This window comes from Podarcis cretensis (genome assembly GCF_951804945.1).
Source record: "Podarcis cretensis genome assembly, chromosome: 16".
NCBI lineage: Eukaryota > Metazoa > Chordata > Lepidosauria > Squamata > Lacertidae > Podarcis > Podarcis cretensis.
Genome location: NC_137186.1, coordinates 13,366,594 through 13,393,797, shown reverse-complemented (window position 1 = coordinate 13,393,797; position 27,204 = coordinate 13,366,594). Strand labels below are relative to the sequence as shown.

The 27,204-nt window shown below is 46.6% G+C and overlaps 1 protein-coding gene across 1 annotated transcript; it reads left to right on the top strand.

Moving 5' to 3' along the window:
• The first annotated feature begins 5,648 nt into the window (after positions 1-5,648).
• Positions 5,649-26,637, top strand: STIP1 (stress induced phosphoprotein 1). Its single transcript, XM_079958152.1, has 14 exons — positions 5,649-5,800; positions 10,832-11,041; positions 12,012-12,153; positions 14,229-14,370; positions 15,261-15,429; positions 16,579-16,705; positions 17,218-17,320; positions 18,572-18,692; positions 20,259-20,355; positions 21,454-21,578; positions 22,770-22,806; positions 23,175-23,278; positions 24,500-24,672; positions 26,131-26,637. Exons 1-14 carry the CDS (start codon positions 5,792-5,794, stop codon positions 26,201-26,203), a joined length of 1,632 nt encoding a protein of 543 aa, XP_079814278.1. The 5' UTR covers positions 5,649-5,791; the 3' UTR covers positions 26,204-26,637.
• Positions 26,638-27,204: the final 567 nt, after the last annotated feature.

The following is a 27,204-nucleotide window of genomic DNA, read 5'->3' as shown; positions in this document are numbered from 1 at the left end:
CTGAATGTCAGGTAGTTGTTTATCGCTTTGACATCTGATGGGAGGGCGTTCCACAGGGCGGGCGCCACTACCGAGAAGGCCCTCTGCCTGGTTCCCTGTAACTTGGCCTCTCGCAGTGAGGGAACCGCCAGAAGGCCCTCGGAGCTGGACCTCAACGTCCGGGCAGAACGATGGGGGAGGAGACGCTCCTTCAGATATACTGGACCGAGGCCGTTTAGGGCTTTAAATGTCAGCACCAACACTTTGAATTGTGCTCGGAAATGTACTGGGAGCCAATGTAGGTCTTTTAAGACCGGTGTTATATGGTCTCGGCGGCCGCTCCCAGTCACCAGTCTAGCTGTCGCATTCAGGATTAGTTGTAGTTTCCGGGTCACCTTCAAAGGTAGCCCCACGTAGAGCGCATTGCAGTAGTCCAAGCGGGAGATAACCAGAGCATGCACCACTCTGGCGAGACATAGGGTCTCAGCCTACGTACCAGATGGAGCTGGTAAACAGCTGTCCTGGATACAGATTTGACCTGTGCCTCCATGGACAGCTGTGAGTCCAAAATGACTCCCAGGCTGCGCACCTGGTCCTTCAGGGGCACAGTTACCCCATTCAGGACCAGGGAGTCCTCCACACCTGCCCACCTCCTGTCCCCCCAAAACAGTACTTCTGTCTTGTCAGGATTCAACCTCAATCTGTTAGCCGCCATCCATCCTACAACCGCCTCCAGACACTCACACAGGACCTTCACCGCCTTCACTGGTTCTGATTTAAAAGAGAGGTAGAGCTGGGTATCATCCGCATACTGATGAACACCCAGCCCAAACCTCCTGATGATCTCTCCCAGTGGCTGCATGTAAATGTTGAAAAGCATGGGGGAGAGGACAGAACCCTGAGGCACCCCACAAGTGAGAGCCCAGGGGTCTGAACACTCATCCCCCACCACCACTTTCTGAACACGGCCCAGGAGGAAGGAGCGGAACCACTGTATGACAGTGCCCCCAGCTCCCAGCCCCTCAAGATGGTCCAGAAGGATGTTATGGTCGATGGTATCAAACGCCGCTGAGAGATCCAGCAGAACTAGGAAACAGCTCTCACCTTTGTCCCTAGCCCGCTGGAGATCATCAACCAGTGCGACCAAGGCAGTTTCAGTCCCATGATGAGGCCTGAATCCCGACTGGAAGGGATCCAAATGGTCCGCTTCTTCCAGGCGTGCCTGGAGTTGTTCAGCAACCACTCGCTCAATCACCTTGCCCAAAAATGGGCAAGTGGACCTTTTGGCAGCTGCCCCGCTAAATAAATCAAAATCAATACAATTGATTGCCTCCCCCCCAACAAAACCTGCCCCCTCCTAGCAAAAGGTGCCCCCCTAACAAAAATCCTGGGTATGCCCATGGTTGGCCCTGATAAGTTTGAGGGCCCTCCAGCATTCTAATGGGTTAGGGCCATGGACACCTGCCTGAAAATCCTGCCCTACCAGTACCTCTGTATCTGAATATGCATCATATATTCTCTCCCTCCAGACAACCTGTTTATTGAGTCTTCATCCTGATCTGCTTGCAAAAAGCTTATGCAGAGCTTAGACCACGTTTGGTCTTTATTGAGCATTAATTCTGATTTGTTGGCAGGGCAGTATATGACAATCAGCCCTTGTCCTTTTGCGGTGCTTATACATCTTCCCATTGGCCAATTGTTTATCTAACATAGAGCTTTCCAAACTGTGTCTCGACACTTAGTGTGTCAGCTGCAGTGTTAAGTTGTGGGTTGACATAGCAGACGACACAGCGATTTCTCCAAGTAGCTCTTTATTTTGTAAGCTGGAATAGAACTGACTGCAAACAGCTCAGCCGGCCTGCTTTTATAGGCAGCCGGCTGTCAACATTGTAGCAACAACAGCCCAGAGTTTCCCACCTAAAATAACCGACGTGGACCTGAGTGAAAACTATCTACAGACCTGAGTGAAAACTATATACAGTATCCCCCTGCTGGCCCAGGGTGAAACTTCACTACATAACATGCAGTATGGAGGTGTGTTGCGCGAACGCTCCCCACTCTCCTCCCAGGGCTGGAAATGGGTTCATTAAATTTGCTAGTAAAACTGAATTACTGTGTTGCAAAATGATGCATGTCTAAAAGTGTGTCACCAACATGAAAAGTTTGGAAATCTCTGAACACTTCTCAGTGTGCTTCCCCATCACTTTCCTAACCACAAAACAGCATTTTTTAAAAGTATATTCGTTGTGCTATGGCAACAAAGCACTTTGACCCACATTAATTGTGCAAACCTAAATTTCCAGTATGTGCTTGAATCCCTTGTCTCCCACTCACACCTCTATCTATATAAGCCCTGTACAGTAAGTGGGGGTTATGTTCCAGGCCCCTGCACGCATTAGCAAAATGTGTGTAAGTGGGGAGCAGTCTCTAAAAAGCTTCTAAATGCCTATTTTTACCTGCTCTCCATGCTCGTTTTATTTTATACAGTACCTTTGCCTCCGAATCACCAGAAAGGTCAGGAAACACTGCAATCCAGCTTCCCCAACAGCTGTTCAACAGGGTAGTGCAGCAGCAGTGAGAGCTCCCATGCACTGTTTTGGAGCCCATAAGTTGGTTTTCAAAGCGTTGTTTCTGGACTTTTGGCTCACTGGCGTTCTCTTCAGGCTCTATGGATGGTCTCCTCATAAGCCATGAAGACTTTCTGGCTCTCTCTCTCCATTTCCAGGTTTGAATTGAATTTATTTATTTATTTCCCGGCACCTCAAGTATTCATGTTTGCACGCAGGTCAATCATGCGTAAGTGGGGGATGCCTGTATTTGAAGAGCTGTCTGGATGAAGTCCAGCTTAAAAATAAATGAAGAGCTTTAAGTCACGTTCACACCATATGCTTAAAGCACAGAGATTCCCCGAAAGAATCCTGGAACTGTCATTTGTTAAGTTGTGGGAACCACAACTCTCTGAGGGAGTAAACTGTAGTTCCCATGGTTATTTGGAGGAAGCCATGTGCTTTAAACTTATGGTGTGGATGTCACCTTAGGCAATATAAGACCAAAAGCAGGGGGAAATGAGAGTGCAGTTCAATGAGTTGTCAGCGGGTCATTATATCAGTGAACAGTTGTTGTGTCAAGGCTGTGAAAAGGAATACCACATTATGGTTAAACAGGTGCACTGTCCAGCCTCAAAGGTTCAGTCCGAGAATAACTTTAGAAGGGGAGAAAGAGGCACAATCTTACTTTCCCTTGATAGTCCCATTTTTTCCTTTCTTTGCCACTTGGCATCAGTGGCTGCTAGGCTAATTTTAGGTGGGTTGCCAAGGCACCACCAGGCGAAGTCAGAAGCCAAGCTTCTAATTATAGCCGAGAAACTAATCTTTTTGCTTTCCCTCTGCAGCCCAGAGCACCAGCAGCTGCAGCCCAGAGCACCAGCAGCTACAATGTGGACAAAACAGACTCGGTTTTTAATTTATATTGTACCCCAGGATTCTCAAGTCAGGCATACTGTGCTATTGTAAAATCAAGAGATTTTAATATTATCAGTGGCAGCTGGTCAATTAGGGCAAATGGGACACTGCGATACCAACCTCAGACAACCCTCACCTGGCTTTCTTCCTACTGACAACCAGGCCAGGGGGTGGCACTGCTTGCCAGCTCTCTTTTCCTTAGGTCTTATCCATGCCCCCATTTCCCTCGCCACTTTTACCTGGGGAAACCTGTTCTTTAGCACTGAATCGGAACAAACAGCATTCGGGTTTTCTGCGGATTGCTGCTTGTTCTGATTTAGTGCTAAAGAGTGGGTTGACCTAGGGGAAGTTGTGGAGCAAGGGCAAAACTGCTCAGACCCATGCCTTGTAGAATTCAACAGGGAGGAGGGTGGGAACAAACCAGAATTAGTTGGCTCCAGCAGTCATTGGCTCTAGCTCTGGTTCTGCCTACTGCTGGGCTCCCTGCCTTTTACCCATGCAGTCCAAATGGGCACTAGCCATCACTGAATGTAATTAAAATCTTCTGGTTACTTTAGTTCAGGACTGTCTCCTCTGTAACTCCATATCCTTAAAAACAGACTCAAATTTTATCCTACTTAAGCCTTTGTGTATTTAAAATCTCCACGATTTTCTGTTAGTTCTCTCCCAGATCCCTCAATCCCCACTGAATGTTAAGCCTTACATTGTCTTTATCTCACCTGTGCTCACTTTTCCCCTGCACTGACTTCTTTATCATGTCTTCCTGTCTTTAGTTTAATCATAGATAACTAGCATAGGTTACCAGTTTCACACACAAGCTGCTTCCGAAGAACCTTGGGATTTATTTGTTTTCTTATATTTCTGTCCCACTTTTCTTCCATCATGGAATCCCAAATTGTGTCCATGTCACTCCCAGGCAGTCGCACATCCAGTTACTTGCCAGATCCATACCTCTATGTGGGAGTTTTTTGTATACTTCAGTGCCGCTGATGCATGCAAGTTTTTCACAGCATCCATGCAATGCTGTCATTGAACTACCATCCACTATTATTTTCCCATTTAATTTTCCTTTCAGCTGAGAAATCTAATCAGCATAAAAAGCCCACCATGTACTGAGACTCCATACATTAAAGCAGGGCTGGGGAACCTCTAGCCCACTGGCCAAATTTGCTTTGACAAGGGCCCTAATCTTTTCCTATACCACATACACCTGCCCCACATATGACAAAATGTGACATCAGGTGTGGTGGCATGACACAGTTCCTTGTCGGGAACTCAATCATACAGCCAATTCCTGCAGAGAGCAAGTTGATCAGCAGCCCTTCAAAGCACCATGTGGGGCTCTTTGCAAGCCTCACATGGTGCTTTGAAGTCCTGACCAGCAATGCTAGGTGCTTGCCAGGTGCACAACCCCACCTACCTGTCAAATTTGGCCCTGGAAGGTTAAGTGGGAGAAGGATCTGGCCTACAGGCCAGAACAGACTTCCCACCCCTGCAGTAAATGAACCCAACTTAGGTTTATTATATGACCACTGCCATTCCTCTCCATGTCTTATTTAAGGGACTGATTAATAGGAAGCCTAAAGTCATTGTTTATTTATTTAATGTACTTTATTTTATTGTTAACTGTGGATGTCTCTGTTTAATGGAAGTGCCCAAATAAAAAATTGTAAACTAAATTTGTAATTAAAAATACTACTCAAGACAAACATTTTTAATTTTGTTTATAGCTGCGTTGCATGTATGATATGATAATAGAAATTATAGAAACACAGTGAGAGAGACTTCCGTTCACCATTGGGGGGGGAGGCATTACTGTATGCCACTTTTCTCTAAGCGTTCAAGGACGTCCCACGAGGAAAAATCTGGAAATAAGAAAGATGGGGAGGCGGAGAAATCCGAACAAAGCTCCAGCCAATGGGCGCAGTCTGTGGTGACGTTCCAACTCACAGTCTACCCAATAGGAGCGCAGCGCAGCTTTGATCAATGAAACCCGAAGGCGGGACGTTCCAGAGGAACGAGGCCGCCGCTTGGCAAATGACACAGCGACGCACACCAATTGCCGTTATCAAGCCCCGCCCCGCTCGGGCCTGTCAAGCGTTGGGGCCAATAGCGCGTGCCGAGGACGGATATTCTATCAGGGAGAGACCCCGCCTTTCCCCCTTCGCCCTATGAGGGGGGTAGCGGGCGCGGCCTCGCGCCAGGCGGGATCCAATAAGAAGGCAGGGGCGGGGACTGGAGGGTTCTAGCAGGTTCCAGAAGGCTGGTGGGAAAAAGGAAAGGCGGGCGCAGGAAGGAGGAAAGGCTTAACTAGAAGCGGCAGCGGTGGCGCGGGAGACTTGGCCGGCGCCATGGAGAAGGTGGGCGAAGTGGCTGGAGCTTTTTAGCAACCGCAAAGGCTCATGGGAAGGTGGCGGTCCTAGAGGGGGTCTCGGGAAGGGGAAAGAGGGGGAGAAAATGTGGTGTGAGGTGCTGCTGAGATTATTTTTTGCAAGGCATTCTGGGGGAAAAGGGGGTCTGACGGGAAAGGGGTTTTTTTTGAAAAGGTGGTCGGGGCAAAGGATCATGGGAAGGACTGAGGGGGGTGTTAGGAATGGGAAGGGGGTCTCGGGTAGTTTTTGACGGGATGGTTGCGACGAGGGGGCGGCTATACCTGTGCAAAGCATTATGGGAAGCCTTCGTGGGTCAGGTCATGAGGGGATCTTGAAGGGAACAAGACTACCTCCTCATAAGGGGCCTTCGGCGGGGGGGGGGGGGGAGTGGCTGAACTGCGACGGTCCTGAAGGGATAAAGAAATAAAGGGCTCTGTAAGGCCTCGTGTGAAGATCTGAGATGGGGTGGGGGGGGGAGGCTAGGCTTGTAAGGTCTTAAGTGGGGAAGGTTTATGGGCTCTGTGCCAGACATCATGGAGGGGTTTTCAGCAAATACATACTGTAGTGTGATGGGGCTACATCCGAATTAGGGGTCCTGGGGTATCATGACAGGGCTAGGAGTGTAGGTGGAAGGGGCTGTGGCATATAAATTGGAGGGCTGAATGGCAGGCTTTGTGGGGCTGGTGGATTCAATAGTGTGTGGGGCAGAGGAACTAGATTTCTGTGAGGGATCACAACAAGCTTGATTTATTAATTTCATAAAATGTATATAGCCCTTGATTGCAGGGGTCATTGAACCAATAATGTCATTGGAGGATGGGAATTAAGGACTGTATCATCAAAAAGGTCATGAGAATGATAGACCATTAAAAAGGTGGCTACAGAGTTAGAGCTTGAGGCGAGGCTCCTTGCGGCATGGTTTGCGAGCTCAGTTTTGTAGGAAAAAACTTACATTAATAAGTAATCTGTGATGGTTTGAAGATGGTGCCATACCATACGTTCAAAACTTAATGACTTTCTCCAAAGAATTCCGGGAACTGTAGCTTTTCCCTTCACAGAACTACAGTTCGCAGCATCTCTAACAAACTACAATTCCCAGGATTCTTTGGGGGAAGTCGTGAGTTTTAAATGTGCATTGGGTGTGCTTTAAATGTATGGTGAGGATCTACTGTGAGAGGACTCTTGAACCACCACAGGTAATTTATGTGCATAAGTTTATTTCTAAAACCTACCCCTCAAGCTATGCTCCACACCAGTGCAGCTAGTACTGCTTCTCAGGTAATCCCCATTTCCTACTCTGCACTGTTCCTCACCACAGTATTCCCCTCCCAAGCTGAAATCCTCACCTTCCTCCTCATTCCTGGGACATAGTCTTTGAGGTGGAGCCCATGAGGGAAGCGGTGTCTGACAGACATCTTGAATAAGATGTAGCAACCTGATGGATTTTGGTTGATAGGGTAGCCTGTTATGGAGCATGCAGTGAAAATAGCACAAATGCCAAAAGCTCTACCTCATTTTGGAAATTTGATCTTTAATATTTATGCATAATATTTGATCTTTAATATTTATGATCTTTAATATTTATGCAAGCTCCACTAGGGGTTGTGATTCCTAAGGCCTGGATTGCGGCAGGAATAATCTTGCAGGAAGATCTGTAGAGTAGCTTTAGGGCCACATGGTGACAGTATGTGTGGAACCGTTGGAACTAGGCAAAGGACTGTAGCTTAATGTAGCTCTTACTCTGTTGGTACAAGATCCCAGCTGTAATTCCTGGTATCTCTAGGTAGGACTTGGAAGTTGGAATGGTGTAAAGCTGGAGACCTTCCAGTCTGTGTAGACAGTGCTGAGCTAGATGGACCAATGTTCTGATCCAGTAAAGGCAGCTTCCTATATTTCTAGGAGAATTGTATAGTTTTGGTAGCATGAGCAAGTTGATGGCAGTTTTCTGAGTGAAGTGCTTTAGGTGCGGATGCAGCTTTATAACCCTTGTGAGATGAAGCAAAAAGGTAGGCTGAGCAAGGCTCAGTGGGGCATTGCAGCTTTTAAAAAGCCTGTTTGTTTTCCAAAGGAGCCTTCTGAGCCGATCTCAGCCTGCATGTTGCAGCATGTTCGGCACCTACTAGAAGGAAACTTTTGAGGTAGCAATTGCTGTCACACTTGGGAGTGATGGCCGTGGTCAACAGTAGAGACCCGTTCTTTGTATCCAAAAGCTCCTAGGTTCAGACCCTCACATCTCCCAGTAGGGAATGGCTTTTACCTGGGACCCTGGAGAGGCACTGCTAGACAGTGTAGACAGTCCTGAGTTAGATGGACCAACAACCTGATTCTTCGTAAGGCAGTTCCTGTGACTAGCAACTGTTGCACTAAGGTCTTTCCCAGTCTTCTTAGCAAAGAGCCTTTTAAATTGGAACTACTGTAAACCTAAAGCATTTTGCTTGCAAAGCATGTGGTATACCACTGAGCTATGGTGCCAGCTCACTTCCTGACATAGGAGCTGCCTCCCCATTCCAAATTGTTAAGTGTGTCTTTTGTATGTGAAAATGGGTGTAGGAAGAAAGTAATCTTCAACAAAACAGGCCTCAAGCTTAGCAAGGTGGTGATTCCACACCGTCAAGTGAAAAACAGAGCCCGTTGCGCTGAGTGTTTAGGTGAATCTGCCAAGGTTATACCATGGCAACCTGGCTGCAGTCCACCTGCATCACTTCACAATACTGGCCTCAACTTTCTTTCTCTCCCCACTGGCCCTCCTAAATGTTTGGTGTGTGGCTGTAGGGTAATATTCTTCTTCTAGAGAAAGTTTACCACCTCCATGCCTTGCCTGCCAATTTGTGCCCTTTCTGCATGTGACATCTTGCTGTGTTTTATTGTACAGCTGTGTCTCCCTCTAAGACTGAAAGGGCTCTAAAATCCTTACATGTGTAGCCTGAACGTTTTGTCCCAAATTAATGCAACTAAGTGGAGATTGTTTTCCCCTTGGCTGTCTGTAATTTCAGCAAGCAACCCCTATCTGAATAGAGCCGTGATTCAGAGGGAACTGCCTCCAGCTTCCTGTCCCCCTTAGGAGCAGCCTTGGACACAGCAGGGACAACATTCTATTTGCATCAGCAGATGGTGGGCTGCTAATTCATTTGGGCTGCGGATGCTGCAGTTTCAACTCCCTTGGCTACCTGTGGAGGCGGTGACTCATACCTGGGAGCCTGTCCCTCAGGCTTGCGTCATTTCTTTCTAGAGGGAAACAGTCGCTGGGAATATCTTGCAGCAGCTTTGGCCAACTTACTCACCTTCAGGTGGGAAAGAAGTGTCTCACATCTGTCACTCGTAAGAAGAAAAGTGCGCCCACTTGTAAGCAATAGAGGGTTCAACACTTTCTGTGTCATATGAAACTGCAAAGAAGTGCAACATATTATTCCCTATAGAGATGCCTATTTGAATGCAATCCTGTGCAACATAAGCCCTGGCAGGTGGATTGTGGAGCCTTGTAAAATGGAATGCCCAACAACTGACTTCTATCTGGCAGTGATGGTTAAGAATTGGTGTCTTATTGCAGATATTTAGAGTACAAGAAACCTAAACCTGAACCACTTAACAACTGTTGCCACACTGTACAGATTTCATTAGCTGAAGTCTGTTTATTTCTTACAGTTGCTATAGTCTGAGGTAGGCAGACTTGGAGGTCTTTTTTAAAAAACAAAACAAAAGCGCATTCCTAAGATCTACCAATGAAAGTCAAGTACAGGCATAGGCAAACTCAACCCTCCAGATGTTTTACGACTACAACTCACACCATCCCTAGCTAACAGGACCAGCGGTCAGGGATGATGGGAATTGTAGTCTCAAAACAGCTGGAGGGCCAGGTTTTCCCATGCCTGGTCAAGTACAAAAGATAGAGTAAGAGTTAAGGAGCAGGGTGCCTCTGAACATATTCCAAGTCTTGGGATTTGTGTTCAGTACTTTCTTAATTTCAGCAACCTAATTTAGGTGGGATAGTCATTTTTTGTTGCTATTGTTAAGCAGTTGGGAATGGGAAACTCGGCCAGTTAATCATGACCCATTTTCTCCCTGTCCCTGCTTAGTGGCTAAGAGGTTAAGAGACTGAGCTACAAAATGTCGAATTCATTCGTTCACATCTTGCATCTGCCCTTAACTCACAAGCCACCCTCAGCCCCTCCATCTGCAATTCCCCCCCAACTCTTTATATGCTGCTTTCTGGTTAAAAGGCTGCCAAAGTGGTGAACAGCATATTAAAACAAAATACAGTGGTACTTCAGGTTACAGATTCCGCTAACCCAGTACCTCAGGTTAAGAACTTTGCTTCAAGATGAGAACAGAAAATGTGCGGCGGCAGCGGGAGGCCCCATTAGCTAAAGTGGTGTCTCAGGTTAAAAACAGTTTCAGGTTAAGAATGGACCTCCAGAACGAATTAAGTTCTTAACCCAAGGTACCACTGTACAAAAATGCCATAAAGCATCAATCAAATGTAAAAAGGCAAAATCACACCATGGGAGTGCAAGAGGCAAGCCATTCCAAAGTCAGGTGCTTTTGCTAACCCTGTATCCCACTCAAGGAGCTGGAAAGTTTGAGAGGGGGATAAGTAATGATGACATACCTTTTGGCGCTTTTGCTAGGATTGCAACTAGAGATGTAAAAATTGCATTCATGTATTATTACTATAAGTTGTGTGTTTTGCCTTGGGTAAGTAGCTGAAAATGGGTGTGCAATAAACTTTCAGAGGCCAGAAACTTACTTTCTCCCCCCCCCCCCAAAAAAAAAAAAAAACTGAAAAAAGTCTGCTGAAGAGAGGAGGGCCTTTTGCTTGCTGACCATCAAACTCCAATTTTTAGCAAAAATGCCTCAATTCAAAGCTATAGCAATAGTGGGAGTTAGAATCAGGTGTTTACTCATCTGGGATGCTCAGAGTTTGGTAAGAAGTAGTTCACTGGAGCAATAGGTTCTTTTTCTGGGTTACTAGTGCATGGAATCCTCAGCAAGCTTTTGACTTCTTTTTTTAATTCCCACCAGGTGAATGAATTGAAAGAGAAGGGTAACAAAGCCCTGAGCTCAGGCAACACAGCAGAAGCTATCAAGCACTACTCGGAGGCCATCAAATTGGATTCTGCCAATCATGTGCTGTACAGCAATCGGTCTGCTGCTTATGCCAAGAAAGGCGAATATCAGAAAGCCCTGGAAGACGCTTGCAAGACAATTGAACTGAAGCCAGAGTGGGGCAAGGTGGGGAACCCCCTTCTAGCCAAGGAGATATGACACAGCTGTGGAGAAATGCCCATTCCATACACCAGGTGTGAGAAACCTTTTGGCTCTTCAGACGTTACTGAATTGTCAACTCCCATCAGCCCCAGCAAGCAAGGCCAAGGGCAATGGGAGTTGTAGTTCAGCAACGTATGGAGGGTGAAGGTTTCCCCATCCTTGCCATATACCATTATTCTGTTTGATGGACTTGTGATTCCAGAATGAGAGCCCCAAGGCTTTGCCCCCCCTCACTTCACAAGGAACAAGAGAGAAGTGGGCATTAAATGCCTGGCAATGAAGTCACTGCAGTTCAGGCGTGGCATTTTCTTCCAGCTGTGTGTGCGCGCTGGGGAAGCACTGTGTAGCTCAGTGGTAAAGCATGTCCTCTGCATGTAATAGGTCCAGTCCTCAGCATCTTCAGGCAGGGTTGGGTAAGATTCTCATTTGAATGGAATTTGGGGGAGCCACTATCGGTCAGTGTAGACAATAACAAAAGAAAAAAAATTCATTATTGAAGTTCCTACTACATTTTTATCCTTTTAAGGCACTTGGGGTAGCATAAATTGCTCTCCCCCACCCCTATCCTGAGGTAGGTCAGACTGAGAGATAAGTAACTGGCTTGATGTCACCCAGTAAATTCCATGGCTGAGTAGGGATTTGAACCCAGGTCTAACCTACTGCACCACACTGCAGATACTTGGCCCAAAGTGTGTCATGCACCACTGTTGCATATGCAAGGTCTGCAGGCTAAAGAAGGTTCTTCCTTACAACTGTTGCATTGGTTTACAACAACTGGTAGTTGGCATAGTCAATTAGGCAAGTAGCTGCCTTCAAGCATGGGTGAATTAGAGTTTTGTATAGTCCTTCATGTCAGTTTTGGAAAACTGATATATTGGCTGCTCTGCCTTGTCTCATACCGTATTTGCTGACCTGGCTGCTCTTCTCTTCTCAGGGCTATTCCCGAAAGGCAGCTGCCTTGGAATTTCTGAACCGCTTTGAAGAGGCCAAGAAGACCTATGCAGAAGGGCTGAAACATGAGCCAGGCAACGCACAGTTGAAGGAAGGGCTGCAAAACATGGAGTCCAGGCATGCAGGTGATGGAAGTCACACCCAGATCTGCTTCCTTCCTTATCTCTTAAGACTTGCCTACATGAACTAGTTCTGTGGCTAACGTGTCATGGAAGTTTGAGAAATTATCCCATGACAAAGAATTGGATAAATTGGCCTAGGAAAGGCAGTGTTCCCCATCCTTGCTGCCCTCCAGGTTTTATTGGACTGCAGCTCTCACTGGCCATGCTGGCTGAGGCTGATGGGAGTTGGAGTCCCCTGACATCTAGAGGGCAGCAGATTGGGGAAAGCTGGCGTAAGGGGATCCATGCTGATGAAGCTTCATAACTACTGGACAACTGATTTCAGTAACCTTCTCTGCCTCTACCCTGTACCACAAAGGGAAATGGCTTTGTTACAGGGGTTGTGATGCAGATTTCAATAATAAAATTGAAGAGAAATCAAATACACATATAGCTGGATTTGACTGTTGATAAGAGGGCCATGTCGTGATGGCACATGCTTTTCCAGTGAAGTCATGAAGGTTTTCTTGGTGGTTGCTTGTCAGTTGTGAGAGCCCCACTTGACATCTGTCTGGAAACAGATCTGCGTTGGGAGAGCTTAAGCGACACAGCTGAGCTTTGAAGACTGTTGGATCTTAAAATGATTTGATTTAATAAATAATAATGATAAATTATTTATACCCCGCCCTCCCCAGCCAGAACCGGGCTCAGGGCGGCTAACACCAATAAAATTACAATAAAACATAATTGGGGTGGGGGGAACAAAAACAAAAAATACCAGTTAATTAAAATACAGGTTAAAATAGAATTTAAAATGTAGCTTTTCAAATGCTCAGCATAAGAGCATAACTACTGTGTACCATTCTGGTGGCTTCGCCTCAAAAAGGATAATGTAGAGTTACAAAAGGACATCCCCAAATAAGGGGATGGAGCAACTCCTCCATGAAGAAAAGTTGTAGTGTTGGGACTTCCTAGTTTAAAGACAAGAGGCGGCATGATAGAAGTTTATCAAATTATGCATGGCATGGAGAAATTGGCTAGAGAAAAGTTTTTCTCCCTCAGAACTAGAATTTGTGGAAATCCCTTGAAGCTGAATGTTGGAAGATTCAGGACAGATAATAGAAAGTACTATGTTGTGTGTAGTTAAACTATGGAACGCATTATCATAGGAGGCAGTGATGGTGGGTTTAAAAGTGAATTGGACAAATTCATGGCAGAGAGGGCTATCCAAGGCTTCTAGCCATGATGGCTGGGTTCTGCCTGCACAGTTGGAGACAGTAACATTTCTGAATACCAGTTTCTGGGAACCACAGAAAGGGAGAGAGCTCTTGAGTGACACAGAATTTCTGGAGACCGACAGGTAGGGCATCCATAGCAGTGACCAGAGGAGGAATGACTGCTAGGAGGAGCGCAGAGAAGAAACATCATGGTGCATCTGTAGCACAACCAAACACCCCAATACCCTTTTACTTGACAGAAAATCATGAAACTACAGGTCTTCAGTGCCTGATGCTGTGAGAACACCTGGTGCATTTGCTCCACCAGCTGAACTCACTCAAGATGAAGGAAAGAGGGAGTGCTTCTGTTTCCTTATCAAAGCCTTCTTTAACCTGGTGCCCTCCAGATGTTTTGGACTACAGCTTCCATCAGCCCTAGCCAACACTGTCATGGAGGACACCAGGTTGGCAAAGACTTCCCTAGATTGCATGGATAAGATAGCTACAGGCTATCTCCAAGACCTGCGGTGGGTGCAGGCACCTATTCCAGAAGGAATTTAGATCTTGCAGATAGCTGGGCTTCAGTCGCATTAGTGTGAGTCAGAACTGTAGGACTGGGCTTTCTGTGTTTCCTTAGCTTGGGGACCACAGGTATTGAGCAGCGCTGCTGTTTCCACACAGTCTAGCTGTTGAAAGATGTGAATAATGTGGGCATGTGGCAGCAGGAACCTCACACCTTCCATGACGTAATCTTCCCCCTGGGTTTTCCCAGAGCTTACAGATGGTGGAGGGCAGGGAAGGCCCTGTTGTCAAGAATGCTGCTGTGTGTCACTCAAATCTGATATTGCCTTTCTTCTCTTCCCTGCCCTGGTCATCCTTCAGAAAGGAATCTCATGAACCCTTTCAACTTGCCCAACCTTTATCAGAAGCTGGAGAGTGATCCCCGCACAAGAGGCTTGCTCAGTGATCCGAGCTACAGAGAACTGATCGAGCAGCTCCGCAACAAGCCTTCAGACCTGGGGGCGTAAGTGCCTGGAGTGGGAGTTGGGAATTGTATGCTGTAGGATTGTCTTTCCGAGTCATGCCCAAGACTCATCGGGCCCAGAATTCTATCTCACAGCTTGCTAAATGTTCCTGGGAGCTCATAAGTGGAGCTTGGTGGTGATTGTCTTATCCTGCTTCTCATCACCAGTATTTTGGCATTCACAGATAACATTGCTTTTGTATGTGTGGATATAATTTAACTATCACAGTTAATAATTTTGTGAACTTGACAGAAGGGCAGTTTGAGGTTGTCATGGCAGCTGTACCGCTTGAAGGGAACACCATTAAAATGAATTCCAGGATGGATGGTGTAGTAGTTCGAATGAGAGAGCTAGATCCAGCAGCACCTCTAAATTTCTAACTTAAGGGTTCATACTTTTTTAATGTGCTTGAAGTCCGGCAGCAACTAGGAAAAAAACCTGCTTCATGCATAGTATTGGAAATTGAGTTAATGTGGGTGGTGTTCAGCACAAGGATCTTCAGTTTCATAGGAAGTTTGTAGCAAAAACCTCAAAGAGCCTTAAACAGGGTGTCTTTTAAGACAGTCTTTCATAAAATTGATGGACTTGGTCCATTTCAGAAAAATCACAGTAACATAGCTGCCCCTCAAAGCTGCTGGAGTATTCAATAGTCTTACAGTTAGAAAATGGAGTCTGACACTGACTTGCGCAGAACTAGATCCTGGGGGCTACATCCACCTATATCTTATTCAGAGTAATCTAATTAAAATGAATGGACCTGCATCAGTCATTGATTTCAGTGGGTCTGTTCTGAGCCAGACCAACATTGGTTGCAACCTCGGGTCTCAAGCACTTAATCCACCAAGCTGCATTTCTTCATGACCCATTTTGTGGCCTGCCTTCGTGACAGGAAACTAAAGGACCCGCGGGTGATGACAACCCTTGGGGTGCTACTTGGAGTTGACTTGGCCAGTGCAGATGATGAGGACGAAGCGATGTCTCCACCCCCTCCGCCACCCCCCAAGAAGGAGCCCAAGCCAGAACCCATGGAGGAAGATCTGCCGGAGAATAAGAAGCAGGTACTGGCTGGCCCAGGAGACTTGGCTGCAACAGTAGAGTGCTCAGTCTCAGCACTATGTACCTTATTCAGAAGATATATTGACTGGCTACCTTTTCTTAAAAGCTTTTTTATAGCTGTCATCTTATCACAGGTCTTATTAAACATACCATACAAAATACCAAGGGTACATAAAATCAAAATTAATACACAGTAATCAAAAACTCCTACTTAAGGGAGTGGGTGGTGCTGCGGTCTAAACCACTGAGCCTCTTGGGCTTGCCGATCACCACAACAGGGTGAGCTCCTGTTGCTCTGTCCCAGCTCCTGCCAGCCTAGCAGTTTGAAAGCACTCCAGTGAAAATAGATAAATAGGTACTGCTGCAGTGGGAAGGTAAACGGCGTTTCTATACGCTCTGGTTTCCGTCACTGTGTTCCGTTGCGCCAGAAGCACTTTAGTCATGCTGGCCAATGACCCAGAAAGCTGGCTGTGGACAAATGCCGGTTCCCTTGGCCTGAAAGTGAGATGAGCACAGCAACCCTATAGTTTGACTGGACTTAACTGTCCAGGCGTCCTTTACCTTTTTTTTACCTTTACTCTTATATCTTACAGATTAGGTCTAACGTGACCCAGTGAAATTAATCAACATGGCAAATTTAGGTCCATGAACTTCAGTGGGCCTACTCTGAGTATAACTTGGTTCAAAAGAACCCTATGCTGTTTTGGTGAACTGCCCAGAATGTCAGCCACTGGATGGAATGGGAATGTAATTGATAAATAATGGTACTAAAATACATCAGAAATCCATTATCAGAAAAATGTGGCAGTATCAAAATATCCTCATTAAAGGAATGCTGCAGCTTTCACCAGGCCCACAAAATATATTGATGTCTGTAACAAGCAGATCTGTTATGGGGGGTATTCCACAGCTGGGATGCCAGAACCATAAAGCTCTCTGGTAGCTGCACACCTAACACCTGAAGTTGGGGTGAGGGGTGCGGTTTTTCAGGGTCTCAACTGATCTCAAACACTGGGCAGGTTCAAATGGCCATCCACTTACACTTACACGTAAGAAATGCTGTCTCTGGCAAGGTGGAGATTTTTTTGGCTGAATTATGTCTTGCCGTTCTGCAATACCAGTTATTAAGTTGAGTGTCTGTTGCCTTTCAGGCTCTTAAGGAAAAAGAACTGGGGAATGAGGCTTATAAGAAGAAAGATTTTGAGGTAGCCCTGAAGCATTATGACAAGGCAAAGGAACTGGATCCAACCAATATGACATACATCACTAACCAAGCAGGTGAGATTGTGGGGCATCATTCTTCCCATCCCAGGCAGAGCTGAGGTGCATGAACAGCCTCATGGTAGGTTTAAAATGGCAAAAAACAAAGCTTAGCGTGGGCTGGAGTTGAACCAGGTCAGTAAGGTTCCTTTAAACCAGGGGTGGGAACCCTGTGTCCCCCCATATGTTTGGTCATTGTCGTGCACTGGTCCATTCCTGGGTACTAACAGAGAAAGCAGTGAGGCTTGAGTTAAGGCTGGTTGAAGGTTGTGGGACCATGGATAGCTCGGAATGAGCAACTTGCTCTGACAAAGATTAGGAGCGAAATGTTGAAGAGATGGCTTGCTCTTGCCAGAGGCCTGAACTGATAGCTTGAAAGCAGGCCAAACGCCGCATAAATTTTATTTTCATAATAAATAAAACTAGACGGAAGCTATGGATTTCCCAGCCAGAGGTCTTCGTTTGTAGCTCACCCAGTCTTGGGAAATCAGGGGTTCACGACTGTGTCTTTCCCCTTCCTTTTCCTGTAGCGGTGTATTTTGAGAAGGGGGACTACAACAAGTGCCGGGAACTGTGTGAGCAGGCCATTGAAGTGGGACGCGAGAACCGGGAGGATTACCGGCAGATTGCCAAGTGAGTGGCATTCACATTTTTTGCTCTGCCCACTTTCCCTTCTGGCTCCACCCACCACTGAGCCATGTGGTAGAGCATTTGATTTTTTAAAAACATGGTTGCTTAATTTAAGACGTTGAGCTAATGCAGGGGTGAGAGATGTGGAGAACCTGTGACCCTCTAGAAGTTGTTGGACTCCGACTTGTTTCAGCCCCAGCCGGTGTGACCACAGGTTAGGGATGATGGCAATTGTGGTCTAAGAGTATCTGGAGGGCAACAGGTCTCCCACCACAGAACTAATGAGACCTGACTGCTGACTGAATAAAGCTTTATGCATGAGCTGAATGGAAACTTGAGTCATGACGGCTTGAAATGTACTCTATTGCATGGTGCTGTGTGACCTAGATTCTGCTGGGCTATAAAATCACTACCCTGCCTAGCCTGCCTAACATAATTGTAAGAAGATGGCTGGACTAGATAGACGTTTGGCCTGACCCAGCAGGAGCCTGTTTTCCACAATGGCCAACCAGAAGGCCCCCAAGCAGAGCTGAGTGCAATAGCCCTCTCAGCCACTGGTAGCCCTTGATAGCTTAATTCCTTCCTTGAATTTGTCTCATCCCCTTTCAAAGGCATCCAAGTTGGCAGCGCTCACCACATCTTGTCATAGCCAAACTCCATCATTTAACGTATGTGAAGACATGATGAGGGATAGCTCAGTTGGTAGAGCATGAGACTCTTAATATCAGGGTCATGGGTTTGAGCCCCATGTTAAGCAAAAGAGTTCTACATTGCTCTGAAATTCTATGATTCTAAGACGTACTTCTTTTTGCCTATGCTGAATCTCCTTCCAATAACTTTCACTGGATAATCCACCCTGGGTCTTTAGTATTATGAGAGGGAGAACACTTTCTATCTACTTCTTCCACATAGTGCAGAATTTTATACACCTGATCCATCCCTCTGATCCATTTTGGTTGCTTTCTTTCTTTTCTCTTTTCTTTTCTTTTCTTCCTTTCTCTTTTCTTTTTGTGTTTACAGTATCCTTCTTAAGAAGCAGTAGCAAGAACTGTACACAGTATTCCAAATGTGCTCGCAGCATAGATGTATATAAAGATTATTTCTCCTAGCATCCCTTAGCATGGGATTTGTCTTTGTCCTGCATGCCCCTGCCCTTCCCCTGCAACAAAGCCTCCTGGGAATCATGGGTCAGGGTTCTTCACCTATTGGATGCTTTCCAGCAGCTCATTCCATGGCTTGTTCTCTTGAACATAGAGCTTATGCCCGGATTGGCAATTCCTACTTCAAGGAGGAAAAGTACAAGGAAGCCATTCAGTTTTACAACAAGTCTCTGGCTGAACACCGGACTCCGGATGTACTGAAAAAGTGTCAACAGGCAAGTGTTTGTTTGCAAGAGCTTTGCTATAGCTCAGAGTTGGGAAACCTCTCCCACTCCTGATGTGGCTGGCCTACAAATCCCATTACCCCTGACCAACCCCTGCTGGCTGGGGTTGATGAGAGTTGGGAGTCCAGCAGCATCCACCCTCCTCACCCCCTAGATACTCCAGCCGAACCTGCAAACTCTGGCTCCCCCATGCAGTTCTGGCCCTCCCGTTTTTCCCAGCCATGCATTGGTCTGTCTTGTTCAGAAATTGTCTACTCTGATTGGCAGCAGCTCTCCCCAGTGTCTTGAGCACAGAGAGGGGTCTCTCCCATCTCCTGCTATCTGCTCCTTTTTGACTGAAGATGCTGTGGCACCACGTTTGACGTTTAGGAAGTTGCCTTCTATCGGTTATGACTATTTGTTCAGCTGGCTCAGTGTTTACTGTGACAGTGGCTCGCCAGGCACATATCTGTCGTGTCACCTCCTAGCTGGTCCTTTTAAATGGAGATGCCAGGGATTGAACCTAGGACCTGCAACACACACAGTATGTCTTCTACAACCAAACTGCGACCCCTCTCCGTAGTCTCTGCTGGTGCTTCCTTATGCTAAAATCAGGTGGCTTGGTCCATCTAGTTCAGTATTGTCAACGCCAGTGATTCCCAAACTTTTTATCCCACTATCCATTTGAAAACTGCTAATAGCTTTGGTGGGCTGTGCAATGCTTTCTTTGCCTGTTGTAATGTGCTGTGCTAAATGCTGTTTGATTGTCTTTGTATAGTTTTTTTTGCAGTATTTTACAGTATTGCAGTTTGAATTTCATAGAATTAAAATCGTAATACAATAAAATACAACATAATAATAAAAAGTAGCAAAAAATTTTACAATACTCAATATAAATACTGTACTTAATGCAGTGAATGTGCTGCCTCCCATCTTCAAAATCGAACCCATAGACATGCTGTGGACTATCTGACTGGAGCTTGTGGGCCACTGGTGGTCCACAGACCAGCATTTGGGAACCCTTGGTCTACCCTGACTGACCTATTAATTTCAGTGGTTCTACTTTGAATATAACATAGTTGGCTATGACCCTGAGTGTTAACACTGGCTATTCATTCACATCCAGGGTGATTGTGACCATTTTAAAGCCCTATGTGGCTTTGGTGCCAGTTACTTAAGAACACGTTCTCCTTTACTTCTTTGAGATTTGATGAGGAGGCTCTTCTGCACATCCCCTGAACTATGGCCATAACAGGATTGATGTTACTGAATTACTGAACTCTCAGGAGACTCATTTGCCCCTGCCCTCTTTATATGCAGTCTTCTGACTTAGTCAAAAGTTGTTTCATTTAGTTAGGTGGTGTGTAAGCTGGCATGATAATATGGTGTGCTGTTGCTTACAGTTGAAAGGTTGGCTGTCAGTCTTCTTAGGTTAGGGTTGCAGGGAAAGGATAGGGACCCTCTCTCCAAATTTTCTAATAGAACTGACACCTTGAATCCATGCAATAAGGCTTAGCTGCTCCATAAATCTGCCACCTCAGATCTGACAGGACTGTTCAAGCTCACTTTCTGTTTCAGGCTGAGAAAATCTTGAAAGAGCAAGAAAGAGTCGCCTATATAAATCCTGATCTTGCCCTGGAAGAGAAAAACAAAGGCAATGAGTGTTTCCAGAAAGGTAAGGGATTGTGCTTGCGAGTCCATTGTTGTTCACTGTGCTGAGAAGTAGCCACTGCAAAGAGCAGGGGGCTCCTTGTTAATTGCAGAGACTGTCTTGGAAGTACTGGCAAGAGTAGCTGAGTGATCGATATTTGCAGAAGAAATAGGCCTAGATGCCTAACTATCCTGTCCATAGTGACGAGTTTCTGAAGGGCATGTGTTGAACTGGGAGCATAGCCATGTAACTAATGTAGTTTGCCCGTCACTTTATAAAATTTATTTCATATAATGTACAGGTATAACAATCAATAAAAACAGCTATAAAAGCAAGTAAAACCATCCCAGTTAGAATGGTATAAAATTCTTATTTGATGAACCAGATCTCCCTTAGTTGTTGATGTTTTGGTAAAGAGTGTGCAGACTTTGCAAGATCCCCAAGTCACATCTGGCCATAAACTCGCAAGGTGGGCTTAGATAAGCCTCCTTTCTCCCAACACTGCCCCCTCTCCAATCTACAATAAGGGGCTGATAGTGCTAGCCTACCGTAACATGGTTATTGACACAAGAAAAGCCTTGCTGCATCTAGTCCTGCATCCTGCTTCCCCACAGTAGCTAACCCATTGCCTCCAGGAAGCACAGCTGGAAAGCAGCATCCCTTCCTAGCTAGAGAAGTGAACAGGAGCAATCAATCAGGACCTCTATTCCATTCCTTGCCCCACCTGCCTTTCCATTTTGGTTCCCCAGCCATTCAGAATTCCATGGTATGGCCAGTCTTTATTAGGCTGCCTTTGGGGATTTCCCTTCTTTAGGTTATAGTTAACATTATTATCAGTACAAACATTTAGAATGTTTTTGTTCTTCTGCAAACTTGTTGGTTCTGCCAAGCCTGCCAATAGCTCCCTCTTTTCTGTGGGTGGTGCTATTCTTTGGCTAGGCATGAAATTGCACACACTGCCTAAACGTTGGATACGAAGGGAATGTCAACTGCCTCTCAGCATGGAGTTCACACTTAGCTGTGCCTAATCAGTCCTTCGTAAGGATTATTGAAATAACGTGTGGAGAATTTGGATCCTTCAAAAAACCTCTATATGAGCTAATGACTCTCCTTCCCTCGCAGGGGACTATCCACAAGCAATGAAACACTACACAGAAGCCATCAAACGCAACCCCAACGATGCCAAACTGTACAGCAACAGAGCTGCCTGTTACACCAAATTGCTGGAGTTCCAGTTAGCAGTAAAGGTCTGGATCCTAGGCCAGTTTTGGTGGGCACACTTCTTGGAAAGGGCTTTTCTGCCTGTATTTTCCTTCCTCTGCCAAATATAGGGAAGTGTTGGTTGTGTCTGACAACACACTCCCTGTGCACAGCACATGTGCCCCTTTAAATGTGACCCCAAATCCTCTACAAGGCTGGGAGCTCTGTGGCAGACAATTCAATGCAGAAGTTAAGAGAAACTTTAGGTGTAGGCATAGGAGGCTGCCTTGGTATGGAGCCAAACCATTGGCCCATCAAGCTTAGTATTGTCTTCACCAGAACTGGGGGATTGAATTCAGTTGGTGAGCCAGATTCTTACCCGCCACAGGCCAACTTTTGACAGGGGGGCAGGTCACCAATGATAAGGCTATTCCTATTCAGCAATAGCCATAGCTGGTGGACCAGCTGAAACTGGCAAGAGACACTCCAGCTGCTGAGGTCATCTGGCCATGGAAGAAACCACCTTGTTGGTGTCCAGCTTCTTTTCTCTTTGCAGGGAGCTATTTTATAAGAAGGACCTTTGCAATCTGAAGTTCAGACCCAAATTTGCCACCTCATCTGCCACTTATGTGAACTAGGCTTAGGAGCAGGGTTAGGGAATCACTAGTCCCCCAGATGGTCATGGACTAGAACTCCCATCATCCCTGAGCATTCTCCCTGTGACTTATAGGAGTTTGAATCCAGCAATTCGTGGAAGGCCGCAGGTTCCCTATCCCTGCTTTGCAAGCAACTGCTTGAAATAAGCTCAGGTGTCTTGGCAGAAGGCCTAGCTAACATTGTGCCTGTAATCTACCCACAAACACCCATAAGTAGTTCAGGATAATCCTGAACTGGTAGCTTTATAGTCCTCTCCAGGGAGGTGTTCTGAAGGTGATCTCTGATTCTTTGGTACCACTAGCCTGCTGGAATTGAAGGTAATCCCACACTTAGGCAGACTAATTAGGCCCCCAGTGTGGTTCCATGGTTAGGAGTGGTAGAGATGGATTGTTCTTACCTCCATCCCATCTGCCCACCTTCCCATTCCCAAACTTGGCAGTCTGATAGCAGAGGCATAAGCATCCAGGGGTGCAAATGGAGGGAAGGCTTTTCTGACTGGGAATGGCCGGAGAAGGAACAGATGAGCCTTGCGCTCGTTCCTAAAAAATCAATTTTTAAAGCAGCTTCTCTTCCTTCCACAGGACTGTGAAGAATGTATCTGCCTGGAACCCACATTCAGTAAGTACATTAATAAGTCAATTGGAAGGAAGTGATTTGGGAAGGTTAAAGGCAAGAACAGGTCGTCAGGCAAGGGCTTGGGGTTATGCAGCTTAAGGGATGGTTGGAGAGTGGGTTTAGGTTTAGCAGCCAGTTATCTGTAAAATCCCACTGTGATGGGGGGTGCACCTTGTTTCAAGATAACACCAGGCATTATCTGGGCTGAGAGGGGCAAGCTTTCAGCCAGTTACCTTAAAGAGCACTTAATTGGGACAAGGTGCTTGAATCAACAAAGGGGGTGGGGTGACTCAAACTGAGATATATGAAGGAATAGGGTAAAAGATGCAAATAAGTTCAAAAGTTTGATGGCTTTTGCTCTTGGCTTGCAGTCAAAGGCTACACACGCAAGGCAGCAGCACTGGAAGCAATGAAAGATTATACCAAAGCCATGGATGTATACCAGAAAGCCCTTGAGCTGGACTCCAACTGCAAGGTGAGCACTTGCTGGATATACAGCTGTGGCAGAGAAATGGGAAAGAGCTTCCCTTAAACGCAGGTAATAGCAAGTGGGGAGGAATTAAAACTGAGCCTCGTCATGGTCATGATGGAAGGGACTTTCCAGTGAAGTCCAGCCTTCAAGGGGGTGTGTGGTATCAGTTCTCTTGGGAATGGGGTGTTCCTGAACTTTCAGCGAATTGGCTTATTTCTTTCCTCTGAGAGCCAGTGTGGTGTAGTGGTTAAGAGCGGTAGTCTCGTAATCTGGGGAACCGGGTTCGCATCTCCGCTCCTCCACATGCAGCTGCTGGGTGACCTTGGGCCAGTCACACTTCTTTGAAGTCTCTCAGCCCCACTCACCTCACAGAGGGTTTGTTGTGGGGGAGGAAGGGAAAGGAGAATGTTAGCCGCTTTGAGACTCCTTAAAGGGAGTGAAAGGCAGGATAACAAATCCAAACTCCTCTTCTTCTCCTACCTGTACACACTTCGTCTGTCCATCTTTTTTTGCTAAGAACGTAACAGGCCTTCTAGAACACAGCAAAGATTCATGTGGTCCAGCTTCTTGTTTCCTACAGGGGCCAACCAGATGTTCTGGGAGATCCACAAGCAGGGCACACACTGTTTCTCCCTGCCCCCCCCCCCAAAGTAGTATTCAGAGATACAGTGTCTCAGAACATGAAGTTTCCATTTAGCCATCGTGACTAATAGCTGTTAATTGGCCTCCCTGATTTTTAAAAATCCTATTTTAAGACAAGGGCTATCACTGCATCAGGTGGCAGTGAATCGTACAAATTAATAATGCATTCTATGAAGTATTTTCTTGTATCCTAAATCTACTGTCCATCAATCTCATTGGGTGATTCAGAGATGTTCAGGTATAATTTGGGGATAGAGGGGATTCTATTTCTGCCTCCCACAACCTGGTGCCCTTCAGCTGGTGTTGAACTCCCATCATCCCCAGCCAGCGTGGTCCCAGTGGTAAAGGGATAAAGGGAGTTGTGGTCCAGCAGCCTCTAGGGGGCACCAGGAAGGTTGTTGCAATTCTTACGCAGAATCTGTCTTTACAATTTTCAAGGCCCTCCATCTGGCCTTGAAGCCTTGTGGTCAAAACCAATGCAGAGAAATAAGAATTTTGCTGGTGTGGTGAAAATATTCAAGGGAGGAGGGCGGGGAAACACCCATCTTGGCGTGCCCTCATGGTCCTACCTATTTCCTACAGGAAGCTACAGAGGGCTACCAGCGATGCCTCATGTCCCAGTACAACCGCAATGACAACCCTGAGGACGTGAAGCGCCGTGCCATGGCCGACCCAGAGGTGCAGCAGATCATGAGTGACCCTGCCATGAGGCTGATCCTTGAACAGATGCAGAAAGACCCACAAGCCCTAAGCGAGTAAGTGAGGGCAGGGAGAAAGCACCAGTGTGGACGGTAGTGTGATGGCTCTTAACACAGCCTGTGTGGTGGCTCAGATGATGTGCTGGTCCACCTCATGTTGTCTTCACAGGCAGTGAAGTTCTAGTTTATAAGTGGAATGTTTGACGTTGAAGGCCACTAAAGACACAGAGCACTTAGCAGTTTAGCAATAAGCACAGATCAGCATGTAGGCCAATTGTTTTGCATTTATTCTGATTTTGCATGCTTCTGTTCTGGATTCAGCTGAGAACTTCTTAAACGTTCAGAAATGTTAAAGGTTTCTGAAATTTGGAGTGTGGTGCTATGAGAGACATGAGAGGTTGAGAGAGAGAGATGTGCAAGACAGTGTCTTGCTGGGGTGGCTGACCTTTGACCCTCCAGATGCTTCTGAACAAAAGCTCCCATCATCCCCAGCCATTGGCCATGCTGGCCAGATGCTCATGGGACTTTTGTAGTTCAGCAGTATCTGCAGGGCAACAAGTTAACCAACCCTGGGCTAATGTGTCAGATTAAAACCTGGCTTCAAATCCCTGTGTATCCATGAAGCTTGCTGTGTCACTCAGGGCCAGTCACTGTCTCTCAATCTAACTCACAGGGAGACACTGGGGATAAAATGGGGAGGGGAAATCTATGTACACCACTTTGAGGTCCTTTGGCATTGCGGGGGGTGGAGTTGAGATATAAATGTTATACCCGTATATACTCCAGTATAAGCCAACCTGAATATAAGCCGAGGCACCTAATTTTACCACAAAAAACTGGGAAAACTTTTGACTCAAGTATAAGCCAGGTTACCACACCACAAACCTGGGTGCTTCTGGGCTGCTTGGTCTTCCGCCGCCCCCAGCGGCAAAGTTGGAGGAGGAGGAAGGAGCAGCGCGAAAGGACCCTCACTTGAGTATAAGCCGAGGGGGGCTTTTTCAGCATAAAAAATGATGTGGAGGTAAGCTTTGAAGAACGCATCCATAAAGACTAGATCAAGGTTTCCTGAACTTGGGACTCCAGTTGATTTGGGACTACAGCTCCCATCCATCATCCCTAGCTAGCAGGACCAGTGGTCAGGGATGATGGGAATTGTAGTCCAAAAACAGCTGGAGACCCAAGTTTGTGAAACACTGGACTAGGCGTGTGTTGGCTTTGACAGTGCAGTGCCCAGTTACACCTTGCTGCCCTGTGGCCTCTGAAACCCTCTGGTCAGTTGCTTGCAGTGAAACCTTGCCTTGATGCTGATAAAAGGATCCCACTATGCCAGGGAGAGGGAGCCAGGTGTGGCAGGACTATAACTCCCGTCGCTCCTGACATTTGGCCATGCTGGCTGGGGCTGATGGGAGTTGAAGTCCAGCAACACCTGCCAGTTTCTCCCATCCCATGGTTCGGCCTCACGGTAGGGACAAAGGTCCTGACTTGACACAACTCTCCTCTTTTCGTTTCTCACAGACACTTGAAGAATCCCGTCATTGCTCAGAAAATCCAGAAGCTCATGGATGTTGGTTTGATCGCAATTCGGTGATGATTTTGACTCTGCGCCCTCCCTCCTTCCCCTGTTGAAAAGGGCAGCTGGGACTTCTGGATGCTGGCAACGCAGTCCAAGGGCGCTCCCACCCCCTCTGTCAGAGGCAGAGACTTGTACAGTTGAGCGGTGTGTTAGTCTCGCACATATACATGCGTGTGTGCTCACATCAAGCACCCTGCCAGCACAGGGCGTGGCCTCTCAGTCATTGTGGCCCCATCGCTCTGCCACTCAGCAGTTATTCCCATTTGTGAGCTGCTCTCTTCTTTCCCTCCCCGCTCCCCCCTCCCAAGTTTTTAATTATCTTTGCCGATGGCTGTGGCGTGGAGAAAGCGCATCACTTGTTCATTTGTCTGGTTTCTTTTGGCTGTGAGGCTGCATTTTTTTTGTCGTCTGCTGCACATCCAATAAAAAAGCAAAGTTAGTGGCCTTGGCTTCCCGAGTCGCCTCCGTTCATGTCAAGGTTCTGGTCTGAGCATGTGCATGCTGGCACTCTCACTGGTAGCAGGCAATCAAAGGTGGCTTTTGCAGTCATGTCTGCACAAGGCCTTTGGCTTTTCCAAGCATAGATGGTCTCTGGTAGCATGATTTCTTCGATACCTTCCTGTGGACATCTTAATTCTTCTTCAAACCAGATCACTAATTTGATCTTGTCTAGGGTTCTGTTCCCACAATAGCCAGCCAGTTGTTCCAATGCGCAGCCCACCAGCAGAACCCGAGTATGGCATCAGCTCTCCCCATTTGCAGTTTCTAGCAACTGGCATTCAGAGGCATGCTGCCTCCAGCAGTAGAGGAAGAATATAGCCATCGTGGCTAGTAGCCATCAGTCACTTTTCCCTCTGTGATTTTGTCTAGGTAAGGTAAAGGTACCCCTGCCCGTACGGGCCAGTTGTGTCCGACTCTAGGGTTGTGCGCCCATCACACTTAAGAGGCCGGGGGCCAGCGCTGTCCGGAGACACTTCCGGGTCACGTGGCCAGCGTGACGAAGCTGCTCTGGCGAG